General features: G+C 40.8%; 1 protein-coding gene across 1 annotated transcript in view; it reads right to left on the bottom strand.

Annotated features, from left to right (window-relative positions):
- Positions 1–24,206, bottom strand: part of dcaf5 (ddb1 and cul4 associated factor 5) — a 41,223-nt gene that overhangs the window by 14,152 nt on the left and 2,865 nt on the right. Inside the window, exons 2-6 of the mRNA XM_078406292.1 lie at positions 15,877–16,020; positions 15,178–15,214; positions 11,726–11,862; positions 8,247–8,376; positions 6,563–6,776 (exon numbers count right to left, since the gene is read on the bottom strand). Coding sequence (XP_078262418.1) covers positions 6,563–6,776; positions 8,247–8,376; positions 11,726–11,862; positions 15,178–15,214; positions 15,877–16,020 — 662 coding nt within the window. The remainder of the gene's footprint in view (positions 1–6,562; positions 6,777–8,246; positions 8,377–11,725; positions 11,863–15,177; positions 15,215–15,876; positions 16,021–24,206) is intronic.

A 24,206-nucleotide genomic window follows, 5' to 3' on the forward strand; every position in this document is an offset into this window, starting at 1 on the left:
AACAGAGGGATCTGGGAATAACTGTGCATTGTTCCCTGAAGGTGGAATCTCATGTGGATAGGGTGGTGAAGAAGGCGTTTGGTATGCTTGCCTTTATAAATCAGAGCATCGAGTATAGAAGTTGGGATGTAATGTTGAAATTGTACAGGGCATTGGTGAGGCCGAATCTGGAGTATGGTGTGCAGTTCTGGTCGCCAAATTATAGGAAGGATGTCGACAAAATGGAGAGGGTACAGAGGAGATTTACTAGAATGTTGCCTGAGTTTCAGCACTTAGGCTACAGAGAGAGGTTGAACAGGTTGGGTCTTTATTCTTTGGAGCGTAGAAGGTTGAGGGGGGACTTGATAGAGGTTTTAAAAATTTTGAGAGGGACGGACAGAGTTGACGTGGGTAGGCTTTTCCCTTTGAGAGTGGGGAAGATTCCAACAAGGGGACATAGCTTCAGAATTGAGGGACAAAGGTTTAGGGGTAACATGAGGGGGAACTTCTTTACTCAGAGGGTTGTGGCTGTATGGAATGGGCTTCCGGAGGAAGTGGTGGAGGCTGGCTCGATTTTATTATTTAAGAGTAAATTGGATAGGTATATGGATAGGAGGGGATTGGAGGGTTATGGTCTGAGTGCAGGTAGATGAGACTAGGTCAGGGAGAATGGTCGGCGTGGACTGGTAGGGCCGGACAGGCCTGTTTCCATGCTGTAGTTGTTATATGTTATATATTAATAGTGTAAATTCAAAATCTTAAAACGGATAAGGAATTACTTGAAACAAATGAGTCATCACAATTTGCAACCAGAGAGAGCAGGGGATGAAATACTGTAACGTGTATAGCATAGTGATTGGACTTCACTGCATGCTAGACTATTATGGCCTTGTACAAATAGTTCCACAAACAATGTGCGCATTCTAAAAAGTGATGTTACAAAACCAATACTTAACCTAAACAGACTTGCCTATACCATTCGTTGTGAAAATTCCCAGGTTTAGTTCAAAACCAGTCTAAATCCAGATTACCAGTGTTTAATAGGAAATATAAAATTAACAGCTCCCACAATGTTGGTTTCCTAAATTCTTCTTGAACCTCAAACACAAAAAAGCCACTATTAGCTTCCCAAGCAGAAATGTATTCAAATAAATTGAAGGAACTATGAAGAATATATTCCATGAAGTGACTTTAAATAGTAGCTTAAATTTAAATCACAGGGCTATGGGCCAAACGCAGGCAAGTGGGACTAGTCCAATATGCCAACTTGTTCAGCATAGACAAGGAAGGCCAAAGAGCCTGTTTCTATGCTAGGCAGTTCCATGGCCTCTTTAAAACATGGAGGATCTTTCCCCAGGCAAAGGAATCTACAACAAGAAAAGTCAACGTGGTTATATGAAATAGGAACAAAGAGGGCACTTGGCCCATCAAGCTTTTTCTGCCATTTAATAAGATCATGGCCAAACTGATTGTACCCCCAATTTTGCATTCCCATCTACCAGTGGTAATTTTTCACGGGCTGCAAAGCAAAATCAGGCAGCACTGCTGGCGATAGTTCATCCCTCCCTGATGAACTTAACACATTCTATGCTCGTTTTGAGCAGATGGCTATCCCCTTATCTTGTAACCATGTCAATGTTTGAGATTCTTAGCTTTAGTTTAGTTTAGAGATACAGCGTGGAAACAGGCCCTTTGGCCCACCTGTATGTCTTTGGAGTGTGGGAGGAAACCGAAGATCTCGGGGAAAACCCACACAGGTCACGGGGAGAACGTACAAACTCCGTACAGACAGCACCCGTAATCAGGATCAAACCCGGGTCTCCTGCACTGCATTCGCTGTAAGGCAGCAACTATACCGCTGCGCCACCGTGACTGCCCCTTCTCTCACTGGAGGAAACATTTCGCCATGCACCTTGTCACAACCCGTGGAATGATATGTTTCACTAAAATCATCTAATTCTTCTAAACTCCAAAGCGGAATATGGATTCAGTTCTTTAGCCACCCCCTTATTTCAGAAATTATCCTTGTGAATAACTCAGACTGCTTCTGACACTAGTGTATCCTTTCTTAAATAAAAGGAACCAAAAGCGTACCCCTGGTGTGGACTCACCAACATCCTGCATAATTGCGACACTACTTTCCCCAACACCAAAGTCTAACCCCCTACAATAACTGAGTATGCAATTTGCTATCCTAACTACTTGCCATATCGGCCTGTTAACTTTTTGCCATTCACGCATAAGAACACCCAAATCCTTCTAAACTTCACTCATTTACAATTTTGTTCCATCTGGATATCTTTTCAATGAAGGCTGGATATTTCCATTCAAAATTAATGCAACCTGGCAGATCCACTCGCTGTTGGCTGACAAAATGCAAAATGTGTCTGGCCCAAAGACGCAGATTTACAGAACATGCCATGTACAGAGGGAGAGAACAGACGCCAAGTGTGTTGAAAATCTCACCTACAGAATTCCCCACTTCTGCATTGCAGTGTGCAGGAAAAGGAGTCTGCAACGTACCATTGCTAACCTGCAGTTGTCTATGAATCCACTAACCTACATCAGCACCATCCAGTACATACGGAATGAACTGATAGACCAAATGGTTGAGGCAAGTACAAGAAAGACATTTAAAAGACATTTGGACAGGTACATAGACAAGAACTACATTTCTTAGTGACAACTTATTTTAGCAAGCAAAAGCCCACATTATAATTTGTTTAAGGCAATCAATCCATAGATTTTCAGTTGTGCAATTTAAGATTTTTTTTGAAAAGATGCTTGTCAAGGAAATAGTTTTTGGCTGTTTTAGCCTTAAATGGCTCAAACTTTATTAAGGAGAACACACGACAAAAGTAAATGTGCAATCCAAACACAAAATAATTAAAAATCAAAGTTACTTATGCAATTATAATAAATGTCATGAAATGGAAACTAAACATCAGATAGCCAATTAATTCAGTGAAGAAAAAAAAGCAATAAAGAGTAAAATAGTGCACTGGAATACTAAACTGTTGCACCATCTAGTGCCCAGATATCTATATTACATATACTAATAGATCACCAGCACAGTCTACCCCTGTTATTATGGACCTTTATGTAACGGATTTCGTTAATAGTAGACGGAGGGTCTTTACAATAATCGGGTACCACTGACCTTTTAAGACCACATGATGTTAGTCACTGTGGAGGTCCAGAAATTGACAAGCAATTGCTTCAAACTAAACTCAGCAAGTCAAGCAGCATCACTGGAGAGCATCGATAGCTGACGTTTTGGGTTCAGATCCACTGCTGGATCTGCGCCCGACCACCATGAGACTGAGACCCACAGAAGCTCCAGAAGACACAGCACCAATATTCACCGCCACCCTGGTCTCTGAGGTCAGTACCACCAAAGCTACCGCCCACTGCACCACCACCTCAACCAGATCAGTCCTACTGACCTTCACCACGAGGTTGGGCTGCCAACACAACCCCTGGCTGATACTGCTTCCCCAGCTGGTTCCAGGCTGGACATACTGCTTTCACCACCGGCTCACACTGCCTACCCGGCCGTCTCCAAGCTGGACCTACCAAGCTCAACCTACAGGCTGGGCTGCCGACACCGGCCCGCACCACCTCCCCGGCTGCTTCCCGGCCAGACCTACTGCCAGTTTACTACTCTGTTTAGCAGAGAATCGGCAATAAGGAACATCATTGCCTCTCATGGTCCGATATAACGAGGGTTTACTGAACTTAACATTTATTATATTCTGAGCAATGGGACCAGAATTGCCAACTATTACAGATTTAGTACATGCAGCCTGGGAGATACCTTAAAGGAATGGCCACTTTTTTTTGGAATATGAGCATGTGAATGCAAGTTCTTCTGAAGAAGGGTCTCGACCCAAAACGTCACCCATTCCATCTCTCCAGAGATGTTGCCTGGCCCGCTGAGTAACTCCAGCATTTTGTGTCTACTATGTGAATGTAATCTCTCCAGGATAAGGATACGTTGTTGTATAGGAAGACGCAATGTGCTGGAGTACATTGAGAGGTGATGTTTCAGGTCGGGACCCTTCATCAGTCTGAAGAAATGTCCTAACCCAAAACGTCACCTATCCATGTTCTCCAGACGCTGCCTGACCCACTGAGTTACTCCAGAACTTTGTCTCTTCTGTTGTAAACCGCATCTGCATTTCCTTGTTTCTATGTAATTGTATCCTTCAAGATATAAGGCATATCCCATTGCAGATCTGTCCATAATAATCCCCCACCCTCCTTGGTTCATCTATCACCTACTGGCCCATTTCACCCCTAGTATATCCTCTTCGTACTGGCTAACTTACTTTGCCATTCAGTCCTGATGCAGGGCCACGATTAAAAATGTCAACAATTCCTTTCACTACTCCTCCTCCAAACACAGATGCTGTTCAATCTGTTGAATTCCTCCAGCATGTGTTTTTTTAAAATTGAAAATGGCATTAATATGCCCCGCACCAATCATTGGATCAAACAAAAATTGCACAAAATGTTAACCCCAACTTATATTTTAAGTTCCCAATAAAGTGGGAAACAACTTCCACATGGGAAATGTATTAAATGACCCAACTGGGCACTAAGGTGTTTTTATCTGCTTGAGCCCATCTGAATTTCCAACATGTTACATAACGGGTTGATTTTCAATGCTTATGGAAGACTTCAGGGATCATCTGCGTCACAGACTTCCCATTGAACAACAGGCCCATGCCTTATCATATCATATATATACAGCCGGAAACAGGTCTTTTCGGCCCACCAAGTCCGTGCCGCCCAGCGATCCCCGTACATTAACACTATCCTACACCCACTAGGGACAATTTTTACATTTACCCAGCCAATTAACCTACATACCTGGACGTCTTTGGAGTGTGGGAGGAAACCGAAGATCTCGGAGAAAACCCACGCAGGTCACGGGGAGAACGTACAAACTCCTTACAGTGCAGCACCCGTAGTCAGGATCGAACCTGAGTCTCCGGCGCTGCATTCGCTGTAAAGCGGCAACTCTACCGCTGCGCTACCGTGCCGCCTTGCTCTATGCACTTGCAGCATGGGCCTAGATTGTCACTGGCATCTTTGGGGTGGTGGTGGTTAATGCACGGTCAAGAAATATGCTCACCCTGTCCTGTTCTCCAATAATGTCCCTCATTCCTGAGCATGTTTTCACTAAGCTCTGGAAAATGCACCCGTGCAGATGTGACACAATTCCCAAGGACCCTCATGGCAAAGATGTGGCAGCAGAGATTTCTGCAGCCAACTAACACTAGGAACCATGTATGACACAAATTAATGCAGCAGTCAGGGTGAAAACCAGATTACTACCTTTTTTTTTAAAAAAAAGAGAAAACAAATGTTCTAAATTTCACTATTTTGGGGAGTTTCTGCTTGATTTTTTTTAATGACCTGCTTCATGCACAAGTGAAGGAAGAAATTCAATCTCCAGGTCTTAATTATCATTTCCAAACATTCTGTGCAGACTCTGCATTGAAACAAAAATGGTTCTGCAATGCATCAGTGCACAGCATAGCTATGAATAATAGGCTCAGAGCGATCTTCTCTTTTGTCATCAGTGTAAGATCATTTTACACAAGTAATGTTAAAATGGGGGATGGTATACAAAATGAAATGAGAATTATCACCAGCATATTGTATTACCCGTCTTTACAGCCCCATACATCTACAGTTCGCATGCTGTGAGCTACATTGCTTCAATGCCAAATAGTATAACTCTTCTGCCAGCTCATAACATGCATATTTTTGTTCTCATTTTGTCACCTTTTGCAAAAGGCTAACTCACTGCTCAGCTTTGTTAGAACTCATTAAAACTATGCCATTAAATATAATTAACTAGATCAAGTTAAAAAGCTCACTCAAATATAGAACTCTCCCTGGATAGGGAGGTACAAATATAGCAAGTTAGCTAGACATTACTAACATACAGATGCACTGAACAATATCAACATAATAACTTATTGTTGAAATGCATTGGAAATATGTTCCTAGATGTATATTAAAGAAACACAACCATCTCACTTTGAGAGAATCCAATCTCAGATATATTGACTTCATCCCATTTAATAGTAATATTGAAAGAAAAAAAATCATACGCGCAGATCTGACAATTTTGCATGCAGTTCTAAATGCTATTCAACAAATTCCGAGGAAAGCAAAATTTTCCCCATGATGGCATATTTATGCATCGACACAATAGCAAATGTAGATTTATTCACAAAATGCTGGAGTAACTCAGCAGGTCAGGCAGCATCTCGGGAGAGAAGGAATGGGTGACGTTTCGGGTCGAGACCCTTCTTGAAGAAGGGTCTCGACCCGAAACGTCACCCATTCCTTCTCTCCCGAGATGCTGCCTGACCTGCTGAGTTACTCCAGCATTTTGTGAATAAATACCTTCAATTTGTACCAGCATCTGCAGTTATCTTCTTATAGCAAATGTAGATTAACTGAACAGTTTAACAATTTCTTTTCATGCAATATTACGCTAACAGATACATACTTCAATTTCCCAACAGATATGACTATCATTTACTAAACAGCTTTCACTTACTTGATCACGGTCTCCTGCAAAGCAGCAGCTCTTCATGGTGCAGGAGTTAAAATAGCCTTGGTTATCAAACTCAAACACCGATTGCGGTGAATGAATGTCGTATAACACTGGAGGCAGACGACGGCGCAAGGCTAATAGCTGGGTTCCACTGCTGTTGAAGCGGACACTCATGGCACTCTGCATGGGAAGCTTCCCACCGTAACGAAGTAATGAGCTGCATTAATAAAAAATAAGGGTTACAAAAAGGTTTATCCACACGAAACAAACATTTGAGCATTTATCAGTAATGACTCCAAAATTATGGAGACACAGTATAAATCCATCTGCTTGGCATAAACAACCACCATTTCCATAGAAAAATCAATCCTTTCTTTTGAGAAGTACCTTGGTGGTGTAACGGTAGAGTTGCTGCCTCACAGCGCCAGAGACTTGGGTTCAATCCTGACTATGGGTGCTGCCTGTACGGAGTTTGAACGTTCTCCCACTGACATGCGTGGGTTTTCTCAGGGATTTTAGATTTTAGATTTAGATTCTACAGCGCGGAAACAGGCCCTTTCGGCCCACCAAGTCCGCGCCGCCCAGTGATCCCCGCACATTAACACTATCCTACACACACCAGGGACAATTTTTACATTTACCCAGTCAATTAACCTACAAACCTGCACGTCTTTGGAGTGTGGGAGAAACCGAAGATCTCGGAGAAAACCCACGCAGGTCACGTGGAGAACGTACAAACTCCATACAGACGGCGCCCGTAGTCAGGATCGAACCTGAGTCTCCGGCGCTGCATTCGCTGTAAGGCAGCAACTCTACCGCTGCGCCACCGTGCCGCCCTTCCTCCCACACACCAAAGACATACGTGTTTGTAGGTTAATTGGCTTGGTACATTTGTAAATTGGCTCAAATGTGTGTAGGATAGTGTTATAGTGTGCTGAGATCGCTGGTCAGCGTGACTTGGTGGGCCGAAGGGCCTGTTTCCACAGTGGTTACCTCTTAATCGTTTTACAGTCCACAAATAATTGAAACAGAAACCAAAATCAAGGCTCCCATCTGAATTGGCATGTAGTAATATTGCCTCAAATTCAGGAATATAGCAAACTAGTTGAACTAGTGAAATATAATTAGAATGAACTGCAAATACCAAACAAGTCCATACTTCACATTTGGATTCAACGCAAAGAAACCCAGAATTTAGATTCTTGTATTAAATAGTTAGGCGTACAATTTCTTTTCAACCAGTCTAAAAAGATGCCTTAGAACTAAATTGAATGCAAGTTATGAGCAATAGTTACATTTGCAATGCAAAACCAAAAAAAAATTTCAACACAGGCAATATTAGGTCATGTGGCAAAAGATTAATTTCTGTCCTCACTGATGAATTCAAGAATGTGGTCACAATCCTTTGGCTAATCCTACAAATGCTACAAGGTGGCCTGGTAATAAGCACCACCAGCATGAACTGCAATTTGTTTGGTAAATTATTTCAAGAAGAGCTCAGAACCAAATGTCATGCAGCCTGATTAAATACTGCAAATTTTTATTCAATATTATAGAATAAAATATAGTCCAGAATTATAGTCACAACACCCACCTCTCCCAAAGTCAAATAATTATTTACATGGATGGCCCTTAAATGACAAAGCAAAACCTCCAAAAATAAATTGCAAGCCGAGATACATTTCACCTTCGGGGCTTGCGGATGTCCCAAAGGCCTACTCCTTCTTTAGAATTTGCGGTGGCCAGAAGTCTGGGTTCCGTCGGGTTAAACATCACACTGTGAAAGGCTGATGGATAGTTTGCCAAACAAAAAGGTTCTGAAACAAATAAGACAGAGGTAAAGGTTAACAATTGTATACAAGTTGCATTTTTCTTCACTCACCTTGAAAGTGTAAGCAGATAATGCAGCACTGGGGGCATTTTGTGAAATTCAATACTGCCGTCTATCATCCTATCCAGAAAATGTTTAAGGATTTGAATTGTTGGGGAAGCTCAGAAGTGGCATCTTGGACGTTAACCAGAACAAAAAAAACTGCACTTCTTTATAATATGGTACAAATTAGATGGCCTATTGACCAGGGTTCAAATTAATTCTGTGCTTTACTACATGAAATTCAGGAATTAAAGACGGGTACATTAACATGAATGCTGTTTGTTATATAGCAATTAAAGTAAGTTCATAAGTTGCAGGACCAGAATTGGGCCATTCGGCCCATCAAGTCTACTCCGCCATTCAATCATGCCTGATCCATCTTTACCTCTCATCCCCATTCTCCTGCCTTCTCCCCATAACCCCTGATGCTAATTGTAAATAAACAAATACACCCATATGTTTCGATAAGTTGAAATAAATTTAGTACTGAGACAGAATCCATTGCAAATCAATCAGTATTATCAGTTAATAAATGAATTAGTCTTTAAATACAAGATTATTGGAAAATGAACCTATTTAAAAATATATTATACCATCAGATTATTTATAGAGTATGTTTAACATGTATTACAGGGAATTGAAGAAGTGCTTTGATACACATTGGAGGTCTATGACAAGTTCCTATTTTTACAGGCTCAGTGGTAGAGCGGAATAAATAAACCAATAACTTGAACTAATCTCTGTCTCCCTTTATACATCTTCTCCACCACAATTACATAAATTCAAACTATTAATACTGTGTTTTAATTTGCTGTTATTTTTTTGCCTACAAATTCTGGACTGGATAATTTAATGTCAGGTGCATTAAAATGACAAATTAACATACCAAAATAAACATCTGAAGGAAAGAATTGCATATCCTGCTCAAATGCAGATTATTTAAATTTAGACCTTCAAGTTTCATTGATGTGTCAAGATGTAAGTATTTCAGATCAACTGTGCATGCAAACAAATTAGAAAGCAAGAACGATGCAAGAACTTTAAATTATCACTCTTCAGCAACATAATCTGTACATTTTATAGTGGTAGCATTCTTCTGCTTCGATTCTAATTATATCACTTTGATATATTGTACAATTCTTAGACCTATCCACTAAATCAAGCCAGGATTCTTCTTTCTAATAAAACAGACAAAGTACTTGGGTAATTCTGAGGGTCAACAGAGAACATAGATCGATGATGTTTCGGGTCAGAACTCTTGAGTGGGAACAAAGCCTGGTTGGTAAATAGGTTGATATAGATGAGGGGGGGGGGGGGAAAGAGGAGGTTTGATAAACAGATGCCGGTCAAAGGACAGATGAAAAGACAAAAGGTGCGAGCCAAAAGGATTGAAGAATTGTGAAGCTAGAGGAGGTAATGTAGGTGGATAGGGAAAATAGGTGCAAATTATGCGTGGCGGAGCACTGGGGAGGGTGTTAGGGAGGCAGTTTGTGTGATTTCTTTAGTCAAGGATTGGTGTAAGTGGCAGCAAGAAGAAAATATAACATTTTAAGCTTATTAAGGAGTGTGTCAGTAGTGGTCTTTGATTTTTCTTAAATTATCCTGTAACCAATTTGGAGAAATATCACAATACATTCAGATCTATTTTTTCCAGTTTTAGCTACTTTTTGCACGATCACATTCATTGATCACTCAGCACATAGGTTAGGATTAGGTCAAAGAGAGAGAGAGCATTATATTAAATGAAGGCTATAGCCAGCCCAAAACTCATTTAAATGGAAGGAATGGTCTCTCCAATTATTGTATGAGCCATTCAGAATCCTCAGACAAGGGAAATGGCAGTGGCGATTGGCAGTGGCGGTCTTGGCACAATTCTGCTCTCCTGACTTGAAAATTTGCTCATAAAATGTAGTCCCTTTTATACAACAGCAAATTCACCTCTACCATCTTGTCGGTTTACATATCATCCCAAGTCAACTCCAAAGTGGCACTGGACATATTATACTCGGTCGTCAACTCGTCAATTATACTTGGTCAAAAACCCTGATCATCAACACCGGTGACTGCAACCAAACTAATTTCAGGAACGTACTATCCAATTTATATCAGCATGTCACTTTGTCTCGCATGGGGTCTTGACACACTTGACAACTGCTGTACCACCATCAAGTATGGCAATCGCTCCATCTCTTGCCCTCATGTCAGCCAGTCTTCACATCTCTCAGTGCTGCTCCTTCGCTTACTGACAGAGATTGAAGTGCGAGACACGGACTGAGAAAGTAACACGGCAATGGTCTGAAGAGGCTAAAGGCCTGTCAAGTCAGAGGACTAGAACCTGTTCAAGACTACTTCATCCAGCCTGAATGAGTATACAAATTAGTTGTCACCAGTCTCATCAAGAAAAGAGTTGATGACTGCATACCGGCAAAGATAATTTGGGTCTATTATAAGCAGAAACCTTGGATTAACAGGGAGATTCACCGTTTAATAAAGTCCAGCTTTGTGGTTTTCACGAAGGATGATCCTGCATTGTACAGGCGGCCATCTACAACCTGTACAAGGCTTTCAGGCATACCAGGGAGAATTCCAATACAAACCAGAGAGTCAGTTCAATCAACCGGATGCCAGGTGATTGTGGCAAGGTCCAAAGATCATCACAAGCTATAAGCTGAAATCAAGGGGAATTCAAGAACTGGAGGGCACAGGTTTAAAGTGAAAGAGGAAAGATATAATGGGACTTTGAGGGCCAACTTTTTAACTCACGGTGTATGGAACAAGCTGCCAGAGGAATCAGCTCAAGCAGGTATAATAACTACATTTAAAATACATTTGGACATGTACATGGATAGGAGAGGTTTGGAGGGTTATGGGACAAACACAAGCAAGTGGCACTAACTTAGATGAGACATCTTGGTCGGTATGGACAAGTTGGGCCAAAGGGTTGGTTTCTGTGCAGTATAACTCTATCTGGGGTAACCTCCGTCATTGGCACATCTCATGCCTTTTTACGCCCGTTTTGAACAGGCAAAGAAAACTCCATCTGGTGCATAGATCATCCTCCGCTGGCTCTGTTCCAGACATCTCAGTGGCAAAAGTCAAATTTAATTTAGGGAGAATAAAATTTGAGAGAGATCCCAATTTCTCTCATCAGTCACCTCAGTACTGGAGAAGAACGAGAGTGGAATCGAGTCATCTTTGATCGAGAGGCCATATCCAGAAGATCTCACTAGCGACACAATATATTATTTCAGTTTCATTGCTCACATTGCCTGGATTCATTTGCTAACACGTACCTCCATGAGAATCCCGTATATCCCAGATAAGAACTCTGCCATCATCTGAGGAGCTGGCAAACACCTTGTCATTCACAGGACTGACGGAAAGGCCATATACTGCATCGTCATGAGGGAAAACGTCCACAATTTCAGAGCTGAAAAACAAGACACAACATGGGAATGTACTTAAATTTGCAGAGTTAACAAACACACTGTTGACTGTGGAGTGAAGCAGAATAAATCTAAACTCATCTCCCAACAGCAAGCAGGAAGTGAAAGCGACTTTGAAAAAAATTGTCCCGAATAACAACGTGTGTGCAAAATAAATAACGTGCAAACCATTTGTCACAGCAAGGATGGAGGTGGTCATATTGCTAGATGACATCCCTTCACCAACCTTCCTTTAAATGTGCTAGTGCCTTCCAAATTAATGCCAAAGTCCCAAAGCTGCTCATGTGAAAAAGCACTACTCGAATTATTATTATGGGCCACTAGAATCACCTCACTGCCTTTTCTTCCTGTGCCTGCATTTTTAATGACAGCGTTCCAAGGATCCAATTTAGCCTCCCTTCTAGTTTTCCATCGTCATGCTGCGTCACAACTACAACAACAATAACAGATAAAACATAGCTACTATGTTTATGTTCCACCTCCGCTCAGTCCACCTAAACCTACCTGATCTGCCGGTTGGTAAACACTTTAACTCCCCCTCCCATTCCCACCCTGACCTTTCTGTCCTGGGCCTCCCCCATTGGCATAGTGAGGCCCAGCACAAATTGGAGGAACAGCACCTCACATTTCACTTGGGCCGTTTACACCCCTGCGGTATCAATATTGACTTCTCTAACTTCAAGTCACCCTTGGTTTTCCTCTCTCTCCAACCCTCCCCCTTCCTAGTTCTCCAACCAGTCTGACTAAGCTAGTTACATTTTATCTGTTTGCTTTGTCGTCACCTTCTCATAGCTACCAATATTCTACATTTTCCTTGAACCTCATCTCTTTTGATGTCTCGTTCTCATATCTTACCCCTCCTTATCTCTGTATCTCCCTCTCCCCTGACCCTCAGTCTGAAGAATGGTCTCAACCCAAAACGTCACCCATTCCTTCTATCCAGAGATGCTGCCTGTCCTGCTGAGTTACTCCAGCATTTTGTGCCCATCTATAGCTTCTACAGAGTCAGTGACAAGACTCATGCATACTCTTCTTAATCTACAATATTAAGACAGTGTGTCCTATGTCCACTTGCAGCAGACATGAAATGTTCTCCAACTAAAGCCAAGGAAGATCGAAAGCATTGCCATCTGTCCTAATTCCAAACTATTCCTCAGCCTAAAAAAAACTGTTCACAGCCTTGGTATCAGATCCAAGGTCAAGACACATTTGTTTCAACATTAAGATAGTTCATTTCCACCCATGTTATTGCTTGATTCGGCACCGGTCATGGATATCTGCTGCAAAATCTTTCATCCGTGCCTATGTAACATCTGCATGGCCGAGGATTCATTTATCTCAATGAAAGTCCTGTATTTCCCAGATAAGAACTCTGTTATCATCAGGGGAGCTGGCAAACACTGTCATTCACTGACAGAAAGGCCATGTGCAGCTTTGCCATGTGGGTAAACACGACGATGCTGTGTATGGCTGTATATCAACACACTGTATATTACTTTTCCTCATTCCACTCACCTTAAACTCATCATTCAAAATTCTGCTGCCCCAGTGTTGACTCACACAACGTCCCAATTTCACATAAATGTGGTTGTTGACCAATAACAATCTGCCTTGAGTTAAAAATATCAGTTTTCTCTTCAATCTCCTCATATCATGTACTCCTTGAAATATTTATGCTCCTTTAATTATGATCTAATATCAAATTTAAAATCACCCCATTACTGACTGAACTTTGTTTATCTAGAATTCCTTCCCCACTTCTTTCCTACTTTAAGATGCAACCTTAAACTTAAATTTAACCTACTGTTTTGACCTAGTTTCCCATAACTGCCTTACTGTCAAATTTGCTTGACAATGCTCCAAGTATCTCAAGATGGTTTGCCACATCAAATGCATTAATAAATACAGCTATAGCACAAATAATGATCTTTACTTCTTCCACACCCTTCAATGCACACACAGACCTTTAGTAAACACTTGGCACAATATTTTCGGCTTGTGATCAATTGGATGGTAAAAGTGAATATGATATTCAAAGCAGACTTATAAACATACATCTGCAGTATAGGTTGTGTATGACCTATGCTCCAACAATATCTGCAATCTGAGTTTTCAAATGTGAATTTAGTGTACACCAGATAGATCTGTTTGGACAAAACATTCATTCATTTAAAGCTCTCTACTCCACAGATAATGAGTAGACAAGACACTCCTTGCTGCAACCCGTTCAGTATTTCAAATACTGTTTTTAGCTTAAATCCCTGTTCCCACCATTGCTTTCACAGTTAAAAAAAAACTGGCACTACTCATGCTATTCTGTTCTATTCTCAAACACAAGCACACCAGCCCTTATTCCACCAATCACTGGGATCAATTGGTCAGAAAGACACATGCTACTGTCAGATTCCAGGTATAATGTCAAACCTCACTTTGTCATCATTTGCAGTGTCTATTTTAACTTCCGGAGCATCACTGTACTCACTCTATTTATGTTTTATACCAGTTCTCACCAAGGACAGCTGCCTTTTCATTGCAAAATATTGGCAAGATTTAAAAAAAAATCATTCTGCACTTGTACTCCTCCATTGGTTGCCCGTTCCACATCCAATTCCAAAACCCTTGCCCTCGATTCCAAATCCATCTAATGTCACTGTCTCCCTACCCACCTCCCTCTACACTTTTAACTTCATCCAGCATAATGTCCTACTTCCTACATTTGGAAGTGTGAACATGTATGCCCTGCATTAGATCCCCTTAATGGAGAGTCATTAAAATTATGTGATGGCAATGTCTTCACCATCAGACAATGGCCAAAATTCAGAATGGCTTAGAACTAGCCAAAAGGGCTTGATCTTGATTAAATCACTCAAACCAGTATACCCAAAAAATGAAAGAATATTTTAATGTATGGTTAACATTCTGAATAAGACATTCAACTCTAACCACTCCATTAGGCATGCCAATCTGACAAGACTTTTCTTTTAACTACCAATCTAAAAAGCGAGCTATAATTGCAGTAGTACACTGAAAACTGAGCTTTGATCTAATAATCGGTACTTTAATAACTTCAATGTACATGATTACACCGTATGTTTTGTTTTAAACAATCTGGATAGAAAGAGTTTTCGAGAAATATGGATCACATATCATATCATAGGATAAGGTAGCCCAGAATACCAACTTGCTTGGCATGAACAAGATAGGCAAAGGGCCTTTTTCAATGCTGTGTAGTTCAATGACTCTATAACATCTTCCTTTACACATATCATGCCATTGATTAAAATTTCTCTTTGACTTACGTTTCAACATCATGAACAATCACCTGTTCATCATTTCCTATGAAGGAAAATTGGGGAAAGAATTAGCCTTCAAAACAACCTCTAAGAATTGCTGTTAACAATATTCCACATCTGCTTTGTTAAAAAGAAACACATGGTTGCTGAAATATCAGGATTAGTTCAAGGTGATAACACACATCAAAATGATACTTGTTTTCACACCTAAAATACAGTAGCTGTTGCAATACAATGGCGTACGGCGCATTAAAGTAACTGAAAGAATAATCATATTGCTTTGTAAAGATTTAAATGGCAGAATAATTATTCTATTTATGTAACAATAAACTGAAAATGCACTTTCTGGTTTGCGATTTTCAACTCAGATGTTCAACTACAGAGTTAGTCTCTTTGGTAACTGCAACATAAATTAAATTTTCACTTTAAAACTGAATAGTTTAATTAAACCGTACCTATTAGATAGAAAGGAACAATGCAAGCATGATTATTCTTGTTGAATAACCTCCCTCAAATAAGATTAAGCACTGTATTTAGAGATAACCAAGAACACAAAAGTCTATACATTTTATATTCATTATTTGCAATATGTTTAAATATAAAGTGCACATAACATAATATTTTAGTAAGCCACATGATGTTTGTTTGATATTCAAAAATATTGTTTAAGTAGTGGATTGTTATGTTGTCCATATGGTTTCTTACCTCCAGAGAATAGATGGGTATTGGTGCTGTCAAATGCCAAGCAGAAAATGTTGGATAGATGTTCACCTTTCAATTGGGTAGGCTTAGCTTTTGAATGAATGGATTTATCAATATGCCACAACAAGACACGACGGTCATCTCCACCTGCACAAACAATGTTGCAAGTTACTCTCAAGTTATACTGCTGCACAATTTACTTTTCATCACATTAAACAGTTTGTTGTTGCTTATACAAAATCAGTCAAAAGGATTTAATGGCTTTCAAAACTAATCAGAAATAATTCTGAAGCACAGTGATTCTCGGCAACATTGGCACTTTTGCATTTACCCAGTGGCAAGTGGACCATATTCAGTATGGATCCCATGTGGACAACTCGATTCCAAACCTCATTACATCCTACGTTTAAAACATAGATAAACGTTGAAAGAGGCAAGGCAAGGACCCTTCGAGTCAGCAATTTTCCAAATCACGTGGAACATAATCTAGCGGCTCTCTGTGGGATCAACAAACTACAAACTAGAGTGTCTATCAAGAAGCCCTAACAACGCACATAATCACTCATAATCAAGGATAAAACTTGCCAGAGTCAAACCTAATACAAAGAAAGATGATGTTGATGTTGATGTTGATGTTTTAACCCAAGATTAACAATACAGAAGATAGACACAAAATATCAGAGTAACTCAGGGGGTCAGGCAGCATCTCTGGAGAAAATAAATATGTGATGTTTCGGGTTGAGACCCTTCTGAAGAGTCACATCTTTGGCTGCAGTTTGGGATGTTTTTAAAAAGGCTGGAATATATATATATATATATGTGTGTGTGTAAATGCAAGCTCCCTTTTTCCTAGGAGATCATTAATTTCTGGAAGAGGCAGAAAAATCTGCAATCTGTTCAAGAAAATTTTGCTCAAAGTTCTTGGCAAATAGGTTGTGTTTGGGGGAGGGGGGTGGTACTGGAATGATACCAAGTCGCAGTTAAAAGAAAGCATTGGATTATTGGATTGGATAAACAGAGTAAAAAAGAAAGCAAAGGCTTTGACATCATGAAAAATGGATAAATAACAAGACCCACCTGAAATATATCCCAAGCTTTTCACAGAAAAGAGGGAAAAAATTACAGAAGCTCTAATTGCATTCCAATACATCGTGTCTAGGGAAGTGATGCTAGTGAATGGATGCATTGAGAATGGTGAAAAGCTATTGAATAAGGGAGGAAGAAATAAATAAATCAGTTATCACAAACCTGTTGTTTAAATTCAGTGGTAGAATTTGCCTTAATTGTTAAAGGATAACAAAAACCTTCATTTATAAAGTAACAGAATCAATAAGCATCTCTTTAAAGGGACTGACCAAGTTAGTCACCCAGAACCCACAAATCCAGACTCAAAGCAAATCATTCTCAATCCTCTAACAACTGGGGAAGTGGAAACAAGGCATTGTATTCATATCCTTTGTTCTTAGTATTGAAGTAACTATTAACTGTAGAGAGCAGTATAAAGAAGATTGCGTGCAATACAAAAATTGGCGACAAGGTTAAAATCTTCAGAATGCAGGAATTCTGTCCAATTATTTGGGCAGAAAAAAAGCCTGTGTTTAACTCTGTGCAAAATAATGTAAAAAGCAAGGAAATACACAAGAAATACCAGGATACTGAGATGACTGGAAGAACAAAGAGACTTCAAAGTGTTCACAGATACTCAAAATTAGTAGGACTGGCAGAAGAGGTGACAAACGCATGCGGATAAGGTGTTTACTAAAAGGCATGTGGAATGTTTTATTGACCAAAGCACAGAATAAAGAGCATGGAGGTGAAGCTACAACAACATACAACACTCATTAATCCACAGGCCAGAGTATTGCATAAAGTTTTAGTGACCACATTAAATGAAAAATGAGATTGCGCTAAAGAGTGTGCAGAGAAACTTTACAAGGATATTGCCTGGACCAGAGGATTTTAGCTAGGCAGAAAGATTATACAAGCAAAAGTTGTTTTCTTGGTAACTGAGGAGGGCGAGGGAGGTATCTAAAATTATGATGTGTTTGAATAGAGTAAACAGGAAGTATGCATTTACTTTAGCAAAGGGTTATAAGTGTGTATTTAAAGTAATTGTATGAACAGGGGAAATGCAGTGTTTATTTTTCCTCAACCAGGTCTTAGGATTCTAGAGTTCATTGCCTGAAAGGGTGGTAGAGACAAAATCTTCCATGAGATAAAGATATGGATGTGTACTTCAAGTGCTGTGACCTACAGGGCTACAGAGTGAGCACTGGAAGGCAGAATTGGTTTGAACATTTCTTTTCCAACTGAAAAATGGCATCCTCCAGCAGAGACTCTGTGGCTTCCTTCTGTGCAGCTACAAAAAATAAATGCTGGAAACACTCGGCACTTTTGAAAGCATCTTTGGAAAGAGAAATAGAGTTAACATTTCTGGATAAAAAACACTTTGCCCAAACTAGGAAGGAGAGAAGACAGACCCAAAAAGCTGGAGTAACTCAGCGGGTCAGGCAGCATCTCTGGAGAGAAGGAATGGGTGACGTTTCAGGTCGAGACCCTTCTTCAGTCTGAAGGGAAGGTCTCGACCCAAAATGTCGCCCATTCTTTCTCTCCAGAAATGCTGCCTGTCCCGCTGAGTTACTCTAGCATTTTGGGTATTTCTTCGGTGTAAACCTGCATCTGTAGTTCCTTCCTACACAAACAGTTACAAGGAATACATTAAAAAACTGCACTGGGATAGACAAGAGCCTTTCTCCACTGAGATAGTGGGACAGATTTGTTACAAGGGATGAAGTATATGTTTTTTTCTTGAATTTAACCAACTGTTTAAACAGTGTTCAAGACAATTATATTTTCATTTTTTACCATCTCGCTTAATAGAATAGCTTTGAAATATTTACAAATACAAACACCATCAAAATATAAAGAATGTTTAGGAACCATTTAAGGTGGGGATAGAGTTTCTCCTAGTCATTTAAAAAAAAGGTGTTCTGTGAGTGAGGAGAGATCTTGTTTGAATGGGATTTGTATGCATAAGGCCAGCTGCTGGGAATCTGGCTAACATTATTCTTGCTACTGGAACGTCAATAAGGCAAGTCTGGACTTATTCTGGAAATTAGCAGTGGGTGTGGGTGACTCTCCTGCAAGCACAGAAAACTGCAAATGGATTAATGAGTAGCCATTGATGGTCTTTGCCATCAACCCAACACACCCTCAGCTCTCCACCCAAAGACCATGCAGAATAATTGATAATTTGCACACACGGAGCAATAATGTTTGATAATCAGTCAATCCCTCAATGTTAGGGAATCACCAACCCTCCACACTCAAGATGGCCTTATGCTCCTGCTATCGATGGGAGATGAAAGTAGATTACAGAATCACATAATTTAGTTTGGTGACACATTGTGGAAACAGGCCCTTCGGCCCATCAAGTCCACGCTGACCAGCGATCACCCACGCACTAGTTCTATCCAACACACTTGGGACAATTTACAGAAGCCAATTATCCTGCACACCCACACGTCTTTGGGATGTGGGAGGAGACTGGAACACCCAGAGGACACCCACGAGTCACAGGGAGAATGTCCAAACTTTGTACAGACAGCACCCATTGTCAGGAACGAACCCAGGTCTTTGGCGCCATAAGGCAGCAACTCTACCACTGCGCAACCCCAAAAACTGCAGAGCACAGCTGGCAGCAATTCTGCCCATAATGTCAAAAAACAATACTGCAGAGCCATTCCAATATCCCTCAGAAGCACTGCCAAATCAGGTCATGTTGAAGATTTTTTAATTTTAGTTTGTTTCAGTTGCAAGTGCTAGAATTAGTTATTGGACATTTTCCATAATCAAGAAAGTTAGCTGAAGAGTGCAGTCTGAGTTGCTCATCCTTTTGTAATAATATGTAATGAAAGTTTTAGCAAATGAATTTGCAGATGTTGATCATAATGTTTGCTCTCCATGCATACTCCCTTCCATACTACAGCTCATCTTATTGAGTACAACCTTTGAATTGGAGGAGCATATGGAACCAAAGACATTAATTTATACAACTGTGAGGGGCTGTAGCTGCAGTCTTTTGGCATAATGCTGTATAAGCAGGTGCAGGGCAAAACTAGTACAGACCAGAATGTACTAAACATAGAAATCAATTATTGCGACTAACACTGTGAATCAAAGATATTGCTCTTATATAAGAAATCTCATTGATATACTGTGCTGAAACCATAAGGCGGAGAGATCAGAGGTTCTCAACTGTGTCTGAATGTGGGATTTGTTATTGGGGGGGGGGGGGGGGGGGGGAGGAGATGGTGCTGCACCAATGCAGGAGAGGTTTGGGCCCAACTTGGTCTAGTTACGTTTTAAAATTTTTGAAGTTTCAATGTTAATGGATGTCACAGAAACTAGAAATGCAGTCACACTAAGAATTATATTGTATTCAAAAAGATGGACTCGTTATGTGGGTAGATGCATCATTGATGATGACATTTATCAGACAAATGTGTGTGTATGAATATGAAAATTGCTAATAAAATTTTAGTAGCAACATTTAAAAAAGGTGCCAAAATAAAAGATTTTGACAGAGGGTGAATAAATTGATAAGGTTATTAAAATGATGCAAAGCACTGTGCACAAGTGTAAAGAAGCAATAAGCCTTTACAAGTCACTGGTTAGGCCTTGCTGGGAGATGATACAAAATGAAAGTCTGCAGAATAAATGGACAAGAACAGTATTCTATTTGTTATATCCTCAAAAAAATTCCAGGTTAGTCAAGCATGATTTCCCCTTCATAGATCCATGCTGACTTTGACCAATCCTGTCACTGCTTTCCAAATGCATTGCTATTACATCTTTAATAATCGACTCAAGCATCCTCCCCACTACCGATGTAAGGCTAACTGGTCTATAATACTCAATTTTCTCTCTCCCTCCATTCTTAAAAAGTGGGGTTACATTAGCTACCCTCCAGTCCCCAGGAATTGATCCAGAGTCTATAGAACATTGGAAAATTATTACCAATGCATCCTCGATTTCTGGGGCCACCTCCTTGAGTACTTTGGGATGCAGACCATCAGGCCCTGGGGATTTATCTGCCTTCAGTCCCAATAGTTTATCTAACACCATTTCCTGATTAATGTGGATTCCTTCAGTTCCCCCCTCCCACTAGATCCTCGGTCCCCTAGTATTTCTGGGAGATTGTTTGTGTCTTCCTTAGTGAAGACAGAACCAAAGTACTTGTTTAACTGGTCTTCCTTGTTTCCCCATTATAAATTCACCTGTTTCTGACTGTAAGGGACCTACAGTATAAGAAAATAACTGCAGATGCTGGTACAAATCGATTTATTCACAAAATGCTGGAGTAACTCAGCAGGTCAGGCAGCGTCTCGGGAGAGAAGGAATGGGTGACGTTTCGGGTCGAGACCCTTCTTCAGACTGAAGAAGGGTCTCGACCCGAAACGTCACCCATTCCTTCTCTCCCGAGATGCTGCCTGACCTGCTGAGTTACTCCAGCATTTTGTGAATAAATGTAAGGGACCTACATCTGTCTTCACTAATCTCTTTAGTTTCCTGTAAAAACTCTATCCCCTACTCCCAATTCCTCCGTCTACGCCGCATCTGAGCCCAGGATGAGGTGTTCCATACTCGGGCATTGGAGATGTCCTCATTCTTTAGGAAACGGGGATTCCCCTCTTCCATTATAGATGAGGCTCTCCTCAATATCCTGCAGCTCTGCTCTTGCTCCCCCTCCCCCCATTCGTAACAAAGATATAGTCCCCCTTGTCCTCACCTTCCACCCCATCAGCCGTCGCATACAACAAATTATCCTCCAACATTTCCGCCATCACCAACGGGATCCCACTATTGGCCACATCTTCCCATCTCCACCCCTTTCTGCTTTCCGCAGAGACCATTCCCTCCGAAACTCCCTGGTCCACTCATCCCTTCCCACCCAAACCACCCCCTCCCCAGGCACTTTCCCCTGCAACTGCAGGAGATGCAACACCTGTCCCTTTACCTCCCCACTCGACTCCATCCAAGGACCCAAACAATCTTTCCAGGTGAGGCAGAGGTTCACCTGTACCTCCTCCAACCTCATCTATTGTATCTGCTGTTCCAGATGTCCTCTTCTCTACATCGGCGAGACCAAGCGCAGGCTTGGCCATCGTTTCACTGAACACCTCCGCTCAGTCCGTCTCAACCAACCTGATCTCCCGGTGGCTCAGCACTTCAACTCCCCCTCCCATTCCCAATCTGACCTTTCTGTCCTGGGCCTCCTCCATTGTCAGAGTGAGGCCCAGTGCAAATTGGAGGAATAGCACCTCATATTTCACTTGGGCAGTTTACACCCCAGTGGTATGAACATTAACTTTACTAACTTCAGATAGCCCCTGCTTTCCCTCTCTATCCCCTCCCCCTTCCCAGTTCTTCCACTAGTCTTAGTGTCTCCGTCTACATCCTACCTTTGTCCCGCCCCCGCCCGACATCAGTCTGAAGAAGGGTCTCGACCCGAAACATCACCCATTCCTTCTCTCCAGAGATGCTACCTGACCCGCTGAGTTACTCCAGCATTTTGTGTCTACCTTAGATTTATACCAGCATCTGCATTTTTTTTCTTCCTTCACTAATCTTTTCCTCTTCACGTATCTAAAGAAACATTTAGTCATTTTTTAAATTCCCCGGCAAGCTTTCTTTCATGCTCTATTTCCCCCTCTTAATTAACCCCTTTGTCCTCCTCTGTTGAGTTCTAAATTTCTCCCAGTCCTCCGGTTTGCTACTTCCTCTGGCCAATTTATATGCCTCTTCCTTGGATTTAACACTATCCCTAATTTCCCTCGTTAGCCACGGTTGAGCCACGTTCCCCATTTTATTTTTACACCAGACAGGTATGAACAATTGTTGAATTCATCCATGCGACTGTTAAATCTTTACCATTGCATCTCCACCGCCAATTTAATATTGTATTCAAGCTATCGTGCATCGGTCAGTGTCAAGGGCGGCACAGTAGCACAGTCAAAAGGGTTGCTGCTGTCTCACAGTTCAAGTGACCCGTCTTTGTGGAGTTTGCATGTTTTTCCTGTAACTGCAGGCATACTCTAGTTTCCTCCTACTTTCCAAAGGTGTGCAAATTAGTAGATTAATTAGCCGCTGTATATTTCTATAAGTGTGCAATTGAGTGATAGAGCATGGGAGGAGCTGACAGGAATGTCAAGAGAATAAAATGGGATAAGTACAAATAGTGCTTGATGCTCAGTGTGGATTGAAGGGCCTTTTTTGTGACGTGAGCTCTTACCATCAATTTTATTTTTGGGAGCCTAGCTACATAACCTACTCTAATAAACCAGCAAAGCTGCTTCACTTTTTCCAGCATGCATATAACTTTTGGCAAAACCAACAATAGATAATCGAATTTTGGGTACAGTTGATTGCTTTAAATATATGCTCATATACTCAAGAAGTATACAAGTACGAATAAAATCTTGGAGAAGTTTTGAATACTGAAATGAGGATGTAATATATCAATTTAATGTGGAGTACTGCATCCAGATTAGGGAAACAAATTTCAAGCATACAATGGCTTTGAAAAGGGTGCAGTAGTAATTCACCAAAATAACAACAGGGTTTAAAGGATTGAACTCTGAAGGAAGACTGCAAAAGCTGCTTTGTATTCCCTTCAGTTTTGATTCACTTACCCATCAATATTCAAAAAATCAAATTATTAAAGGAATCAGTACAGTTGATACAAATAAACTATTGTCTTATGGTCATAACTCAATTTAAATTGGTCTGCACAGCATTGTAATCGTGGACATTTTTCAATGTGATGGAGATTTGCAACACTCTTCAACTGACAGGTGTTCAGTTTGGGTCTGAAAGGCCAGTCAATTCTAGAACTCATTACAACGTTGGCCCACATGTTGATAAAATAACTGGATTTTTTTTTAAGAGAGTTGGCGTGGTAAAAGGTACAGAACATAAAGACAATATTTCACTGAGAATACATCAAGGAGCCCTGACAAAACTGAAGTCAGTATGAATCTAGTGTCTTTGTGTGTGTGTGTGTGTGTGTGTGTGTGGGGGGGGGGGGGGGGGGGGGAATGCAGTCATATGTAAAATCAAAAGGATTTTGGGAGGTCAATCATATCAATACCATGCCATCACCATAAGCACTGTCAGATTTTTTACAGGGCATTATCATAGAGTCACACAGCATGGAAACTGGTCCTTCGGCCCACCTCTCCCATGTTGACCAAAATGCCCCATCTAAACCTTTCCTATCCATTAATCGAACCATTTTCTGCCACATTAATTACCTTCCATCAGTCCCAATG

This window comes from Rhinoraja longicauda, chromosome 10 (assembly GCF_053455715.1).
Source record: "Rhinoraja longicauda isolate Sanriku21f chromosome 10, sRhiLon1.1, whole genome shotgun sequence".
NCBI classification, from domain to species: Eukaryota; Metazoa; Chordata; class Chondrichthyes; order Rajiformes; family Arhynchobatidae; genus Rhinoraja; species Rhinoraja longicauda.